The sequence below is a fragment of the Crocodylus porosus genome, unplaced genomic scaffold (genome assembly GCF_001723895.1).
Source record: "Crocodylus porosus isolate Cpor-Errol unplaced genomic scaffold, CroPor_comp1, whole genome shotgun sequence".
NCBI lineage: Eukaryota > Metazoa > Chordata > Crocodylia > Crocodylidae > Crocodylus > Crocodylus porosus.
Window position 1 is genome coordinate 38,296,920 of NW_017728943.1, and position 8,380 is coordinate 38,305,299.

Sequence of the window (8,380 nt, forward strand, 5' to 3'; positions counted from 1 at the left end):
TTTGACCCCAGTACTCTTCCCTGCCATGGCAGGGGGTCGGACTAGATGATCTACTCAGGTCCCTTCCGACCCTAGAAACTATGAAACTATGACTGTTCTGGTCTCATTTCCTCCCTTTGCACAATATTAAATAATGAAAGATAAGATTTTAACTCTCGTTTTGCACATTAAGGGCTATATTCAATAAATTGTCAGTGCTTGCCTCTCAGCTACCCTTCAGAGAATTACAGAAGCATAAAACTGGCACAGAGGAATGGTGAATCAGGTTCTCAGCCTGATTTCCAGTCCTTCTGCAATTTATTCAAAATAGTCCTGAAGAAAGATGTTCTGCTTCAAACTAATGTTAAATAGGTTTAGCAATACTGTGCATATCTTTTCACAAGCCATTCAGGGAAGGGACTGGAAATACAGTATTTCACACACAGTTCGCCTGTTCGCTTATACAACATGAAACTATTTAGTACAAAATGTTTTTCTGGTTTAGTGCAAATATTTTCAACAGTGACATCAAAAAGTAACAAGATACAATATAACATTTCAAATAGGATAGGTAAGGTATGGAAAATCATTTCCCTGAAATAGTTTCAGAGACATAATGCTGAAGTACTTCAAGGCTGTTTCTGAATAGGCAATATTCTGTGATTATTTTTTTTAAAGACAATTAAACTTGGGTTGTGTTTTATCAGTCAATTCCAAAAGAAACCATGTTTTTTTTATAATTATGCTAGTTAGGAGATGCTATGTATTAGGGGTGTGCAAAGCTTTGATCACCGATTTGATTCAGAGAAGATTCGGCCCGATTCGGAGGCTGAATCGCTGAATCTGAATGGAATCAGGAGACCAAAAAAACCCTCTGAATTGATTCAGAGCCTCTGAATTAATTCGGAGATTCGGAAGGCAGTCTTCCAGGGGAACAGAAATGGAGAAGATGGAAGGGGAGCAGGGGAGGTAAATTATTTACCATTTTTTCCTCAGTATCCAAACTTGTGAACCTTTTGTGATAAACGAAGTCAAAACATGCTAGAAATATATTATCAATCCACCCTTTCTTTGGGCCTGATTCTGCTGGGGCATGCTAATCAGTGTGCTGCAGCCAGCCTTCGTGTCTTGTGTATCAGTGTCCCCATGCTTCAAAACAGCAGCAAGGATGCTTCAACTAAAGATTGTTCTATGAGTTTATCATGAAAGATCCACAAGTTTGGATACTGAGGAAATGGTCAAAAGTCACAGTTATTGCTTTCACATCCAGCTTGATGAATTTTAGTTAAAGCACTTCCACCTACATTTTGAAGCACAGGAACGCTGATACATGAGATGCTGTGGGTGCTTTAATGGCTCTGAGAGCCACTCTAATTACAGTACCCCCCAAACCCTCAAAGCACAGGTAAAAACACCCCAAAATGCTTGCAATTGAAGCCAATGGCACTATATTAGGGTGAAGCCAGAATAAGACTGAGATGAGGCACTGTAAGTATTGTCCTGGGACAGAAAATTATTATGCATTATGAAGAACAACATACAGGCAGCAGAGAAATGTAAAACAGTACCCGGGTTTAACACCAAGAGTCTTGTAAGGGTGGGGGCAGTGAAAGGATCACCTCCTGGGGTTCCTTTGACCTGGACAGAGCACCAAGCACAAATCTTGACAGTTCATTTTTGCATTCCTGAGTTATGCTTCTGCTCTGCGCAGGGTTATTACTGGGTTACAGAAGTCTAAGGGCTGCTCTAACTGATACGAGCTGCAAACAGTTGAAAGGGGATGAAAATGTACCAAGAAAGCAGCTGAGCAAGTTCAACCAACCCTTTTGTTCCCAGATACAAAACAACATGGCAGCATGGAGGGGAAATGGTATAAAAGCATCTGTCTGTACAAACAGAGGATCATTCTTCCTCTAGTGCTATTCTCCCAGGCTGGCTACATTAATGGGCAAAATTAAGAAAATGTTGGACAAGGCAGCTGTTAATAGGTCCAAGCCTAAATTTATGTCCTACCTACATCTGCATTTGAGCTGTAAGAGGTTGCAAAGCTAGCAAATAATCCAAACATTTTATGTATCAAGCTTCTTTTCCTAGATTTTTATTTTTAAGAATATATTTTTGTACTGAAACATTTTCAGCATTCTTAATACATTTGAAAATGACACGGTCATTTCAATACTTCTGTAAAATAATAAAAGCAAAGCAAGACAGAAACATTTTATATCAAGGGTCAACTTGAAGTACAAACTGAGTTCAATTTACATATAAAGCCATACACCAGGAAAAAAGAAACTCTAAAAACAACATGTAGGTTCTGGTTTAATGTGTGTGTGGATGTGTTTGTGTGTGTTGGGGAGTGGTGTGAGGAATAATCATGGAAATTTGAAGTTAGGCTAAAACTCCATTTTTAATCAGACTGTATAGGTAGAGGTCTAATTCTGATTTCACTCATGCCAGGGAAAAAAACATTCTCATTTTAGCCAATGAAGTTTAATTTCTACTAGAACAAGATGAGAATGAGGCCTCTAGGTTTTTAGGGGACTAGATCCAAAGTGCAGTGAAAAGACTTTCATTGACTTTAGTGGACATTGGATTGGGGCCATAGGTAGGATTCTAGCTTGCTCCCTATGACTTCCTGACTGAGGGCATATCAGCTTAGAATAAAGGTAAAATTAATTGACTTACAATTTCAGGGGTATTGGTTGTAGCTGTGTTGGTCTAAGGACAAAGCCAGACAAGATTCTTTGGGTGAATCCAATATTTTTATTAGACCAACTTATAAGTTGGTCTAATAAAAGATATTACATTTACCCAAAGACCCTTGTCTTGACTTACACTTGGCATTCTAGCCTTAACTCTTGATATTCCAGTTTTGGTTAGATTAATCCAGGTCTTTATCGTAAGTTTAACATAGTTCCATCTGTGTCTGTCTGTCTTTCTCTCATGCTGTGCTATAAAAATGTCTTCATAATGTGGTCTTAAAGTCCTTATAATACATGGTTTTAAATTGTCTATATTCATTTTTCTTTCTCAAACTATAACACCTCAAAAAGACCTATTACAGTCCATTGTGTAAAGCCAAGAGGAAAAAAAGTATACTTAGTTCTAAAGAAGCCATGAAAAGTTACTGTGTTTATTCATAGTGTTCACAAAAAACAATTACAGTGTTTATACAGTTATGTCTATTTATTTAAAAAGCTATTTGGAAAAGTTATTATTCACGTGCAGTAGCTGATTTTCAAGTGTTAGTAACTTGGCTGTCTAGACTAGTTTTCAATTTAGTGTCAAGGACCAAATTATGACCTTGGATATATGCAGAGAATTTCCCACCAACCCCCCAAAATGGCTAGTCCTATTTTGAACTAGTAGCCTGTAAAATGTAACTGTGTTCTTGAGTTTATAAAAGCACACTTAAACTTAATTTTTTCTAGTTAAGTTTGAAAAACGAATCCACCTTAGCTTGGACCTACCATTTACAGTGAAGTTATAAAGCCCTGAAAAACAGTTTCTAGTGAATACATGAACAGACCTTCACCATCAGTGGGCCTAGAGGACATCATTAGAATGTAATCAACTGTTCAATAAAAAAGTGACTCATTTCAGAATATGTTACGTTTACCCAAAGAACCTAAGACGTGTACATTCAAAATGCTTATACTTTGCTGTTCTGAATGATCAGTAACCCCCTGATCATAATTACTAATAATACATACATGAGTATAAATAAATAAAACTACAGGTAAGCTTTAAAAATTGTATTAACATGACATGTGCAAAACTCTGAACAATCTACATTCTATGCAAATACCCTAAAATATACAGACCCTATCCTGAAGCCCTTACTCAGTTTTCACATGGCCTAGAGGCCAGATCTTCCATAGGGGGAAGTCAGCATAATTCCACAGAAACAAATTAACTTCTACTGCTTGCCCCAGCTGAAGATCTGGCTACTCCCTGGGGCAAAAATCCCATAGTAATCTATGGGAATTATGCTCAAGTAAGGATAGGAGGTTTGATTGTGCCCCATTGATATCAATGGGAGTTTTACTATTTTGATGTCAGGCTCAGGTCCTGGATAAGGAGTTCATCATTTGGCCCTGTGTTGTGCTACACTAATCCACTTCAGTGCAGGTACAATATTTGTAAAAGAAAACTTTGTATGAGGGTGCATGTGTGTTTTAAATAGCTGTTCAATAACTGCTTTTAGCACTTCTTTTCAGAAATTGCCTTTGTGTGAGAAGATTAATAGCTGCTGCAATTTAAAGACAGGATTGTAAGTCTTTCCAAATCCATTCTAATTTGATTATCCAGCATGGATGGGTTATGTTTTTGTTCCAAGAAAAATGGCTCAGTGTCTATTAATCAACAGCTTTCTTCATTAGGATAAACAACAGTTCAATTCAGCAATGTATTCTTTACTGCACACAGGAAACAAACAGTGAAGCCTGTCTATTACAGTTGTGTCCAGACCCAGCTGTCACTGATCTTCCAGACAGATGATGGCACATGAGCCAGTTTGGAATCTACAGTTTCTAACAAGTTCAGCCAAGTTTAGTAAGCTGAAGATCTCCATTTATCTTTATTGTGTCAATTGCTGACAATGTTTCAATACGATGGTAAAAATCAAAAAGCTGATGTCCATCCACAAATATTCTAAAACGGGGGTGCTCACAAAGAATTTCAACCTGGAAAAAAATAAAACGATGGTTCACAATGTAGTTGACATGCATTATTTCACAGGACAAAAGTGTAATTTGGTTGCTCTCCACTAAAACAACAGCCAATGGCACTTTTATGCATGGTTACACTAAGTCGGACAGTGTGAGGGAGCCCCATTGTGAAATCATGCTCTGCCCATTCACTCTGGCTCTGTGCACCTTTTAGTGCATGTGCAACACAGCTCTTAGGCTCAAAACAGCTCACAAGAGGGGTGCTGGGTGTCTAACGGTGGCTTTATGATGCTTTTTTTGGCTCATGGTGCGCAAAAGCAGGTGTAAGCAGTCCTGTGTGTTTTCACTGTGGTGCTTCCTAGGACTGCCTGATGCAGTATAAATGTGCCCATTATTAAGTACTATGTGCCATTAAGAACGTAGCAGCCAAATTTTTCTTTCAGCTACATGGTTACAGATCTCAATTAGCTTTACAGAAGTTAGCAATGTTACTTTAGACTTATACTGGCACAGCCAATGACAGATTGCAAATCAACCTTTTTCTTGTGATGCAGAAGTCACTCTTACTTACATGGAGCTCTTAGCTTGGAATACTGGCAGAACTGGGACCCATATAGTAACTAACATGTATGGAGACAGATCATGCCACCAAAAATCATGTGTTAAGCTCTACTCTCTCCTGTGAAGAGGGCAGTTGCCTCCACAGTGATGTTTCTTCCTTCCTAGAATGCTCCTTGGTGTTAAAATCCATGCATCAAGACAGTTTAGGGATTAGGTGGACTGAGCCAGTCCTACATTGCATATGGGTGGAGGTCACATCAGTCTCCACATGGATTTCTTGGAAAGATAACCAAGGCCAAAGCTATATCAGCTGCTCTGTCCAACCCTGTCCTGAGTAACTATTCAAAACTGAGCCAGCTTTGATCAGAGAATTCCTAGGAGCTAATCTTCATCAGAGCTGCCTTGCCAGGAAGCAGAGCTCTGAGGTTGCTGAGTGCTAAGGGTGAGAGCACAGAGACTCAGCTACCATAGATTCCCTAGGTCTGGGCTGATGACAGAGGGAGTCTGAAATCCTTGCTAAAAGGGTATGATCTTGCTCCCAGGGCATATCCACAGGTATTTGCAACTATTAACCCAGAAAGCTGGTGAACCAGGTCCTAACAGTACTTTCAGGAAGCCCCACTCTGTTCTTAGTGTGTTGTGTATTTACACCCAAGGACAGATTTTATTCTTGTGATAAATAAGCCTAGACTAACTGACTAGTCACTAAAATGCCTCATTACATTCAGCTCCAGCGCTGAAGGTCCACTTTGAAAGTTACCATGAGCAATTCTGGTCTTCTTTAATTTTAATTCAGTTGAACCATCCAGGTCATTGGATGGTTCTGCCAATAATCCATTTAATGCAGGGGAAGATGTTCAGAAATTACAAGTGTCAAATGGGTGCCTAACTTTCATTTGTGCTATGGGAAAAATCCAAAGCATCTGGCATAAGGCACATGCTATTCATCTCTTTTAATATAAATCAGCATCAATAGGGTATGGGATTTAAAATGACACGTCTAGATAAATTATTTGTCTACCTAGTCAAAGGACCAAGCCCTGATACTGCTGAAGTTAATAATAAAACTCTCATTTGTTTCAACTAAAGCTGAATCAGGCCATATACTCTTTCAAGTACATTTCCAGCTACACTTGCTCCAGTTGCCAGCTATTATGGGAGAGTTGGTAGGATCAAACCCACCACCTTTTTGGGGCTTCAGCAATATCAGAGGAGTTATGTTAGATGCACCCTTCTATTCCCTAGCTATTTGAGGATACTTAGCTTTTGGGTTTGGGGAGATTACTGTGGGGCAAACAGGACTAAGTAGATTTGGCAGTCATTCAGAAATCTGACATTTATCATGGGCCCAGAAGGATTTATAACATAGAAGCACAGGGGTGCTTTTTCTGGGTCAGCTGCCTGGAGAAGGCAGGCAGCCTTTCTTCTCCATGAACCTGGGTCACTGGTAACAAGGCTCCATGCAGCTACACGTGTTGCTGGCCCTGATTAGCAAAGACATCCTTCACAGGCCCGCAAACATTAGAGATGGGAAAGCTCTTTTAGGCCTCCAGAGTGCTGCTAATATTGCACTTACAGGACACTTTCAGACAGCTCCATTCTTACAGTTTGCAAGGTTATTTTGAACTCCAGGTTACTGAATTAAATATCATTTTATATAAAATTTATTGACGCAATGGGCCAAAGCCAACCCGGGAATAACTCCAGAGGGGACAGAACTTACATCATAATACTATAACCATCCAGCCCTCATTAACAATAAATTTACAACCACTGTGTCCAGAAAAAGAAAAGCTAAGAGTGTGACAATCACAAACAGTATTTAAATAGTAAGATCTTAAAACATTGCACTAATATAAGAATGTTTTTAATTGATAGCTATTAAAACCAGGCAGTGTACTTCATTACTAAGCATTATGATCTCCAGCTTGTCATAATATTTGTCTTGTCAAATATCTGAAAGTCTGCCATACAGAATATGGTGAAATCTCCTCTACCTTGCCAGGAAGGGCAGAAGATGAGGCAATAGGCTTAAGCTACAGCAAAGAAGATTTCATTCAAAGCTATGAGAAACTTCTTAACTTTACAAGCATTTGGACAGTGAAACAAGCTGCTAAGGGAAGTTGTGGAATCGCCTTTATGGGGGCTGGGTTCAAGAAGAAACTGTCTGGGCTAGGTTTAAAAGAGAATCCTGCATTTGCGTAAGGGTTTGGATCATCTCTGTGATGTTTTGTTGCTTATATAAATGCTATAAATTGCAAGTAACATTATGTGCATGAATATATACCACTTTTGATTGCTATTTTTATATCTGTCATCCCAACAAAATAAATACGATTTCTCAACATGCAAGTCATATTGTGCTGCACCATCAAGTCAAAGGACTTCTTTTACAAGAGATGGATATTGTTCTGCTGCTGGTACTCACCCTAAATGGCTGGTCTGGAATGAAGGGAAAGTATGGAATTGACGACTGTTCCTCCCCCCGTTCACCAGATATGCAAGAGTTTCTAAGGAACTGCCTGTCTGGAAATACAGCTTTCAGTTCAATGGCTACATCTGCAGGAGGATCTTCTGAGTCCCCGCAGGTAAGACTGATGTCAAAGCTGAAGCACGAATAAAACAGCTCTCATTCACCAGGAAATAAGCAAATAAATCCAAACTGCAGCACATCTGATTTCTAATCTCATTCAGAACAAGCACAGGTGAGCTTGGTCACAGGAAACAGCTAGTCCCAAAAGCTGACAGAAGGTAATGACACAAAATATATCCTACTCTCATTTTGATCTCTAAACCTTGTCTTCCTTTACTACAAGGGATTATGTTGGAAAACAAGGATCCTTTTATGAAAGGCCCCCTCTACAGGTCAAAAGAGAAACCAGCCTTCTCTATTTATAATCTGATAAAAATATCTGTCTTCGGGAATGATGGATGTTTTTCAGTCAAATTCTTTTCGTGGGAATGTTGTACTTTCTCGGAGCTCTTTGCTGGGAAAAGGCATGTAGGACTGGCACCACCCTGCCAGCAAGAACCAAGGTCTGCCTCTATGTAATTACCTCTCAGGGTTGAGATCCACTATGCCCATAACTAAGATCTTCTTTCCCGGCCTCATTCCTCCTTTGATGTGCCCACTAAAGGGGACGACCTGAAAAAGGACAGGGGATGGGGGG

General features: G+C 39.4%; 1 protein-coding gene across 1 annotated transcript in view; it reads right to left on the minus strand.

Annotated features, from left to right (window-relative positions):
• Positions 1-2,508: 2,508 nt before the first annotated feature.
• LGALSL (galectin like) overlaps positions 2,509-8,380 on the minus strand; it is a 6,680-nt gene continuing 808 nt past the window's right edge. Inside the window, exons 3-5 of the mRNA XM_019549180.1 lie at positions 8,267-8,355; positions 7,639-7,816; positions 2,509-4,664 (exon numbers count right to left, since the gene is read on the minus strand). Of these exons, the coding sequence (XP_019404725.1) occupies positions 4,521-4,664; positions 7,639-7,816; positions 8,267-8,355 (411 nt within the window). The 3' untranslated portion in view covers positions 2,509-4,520. The remainder of the gene's footprint in view (positions 4,665-7,638; positions 7,817-8,266; positions 8,356-8,380) is intronic.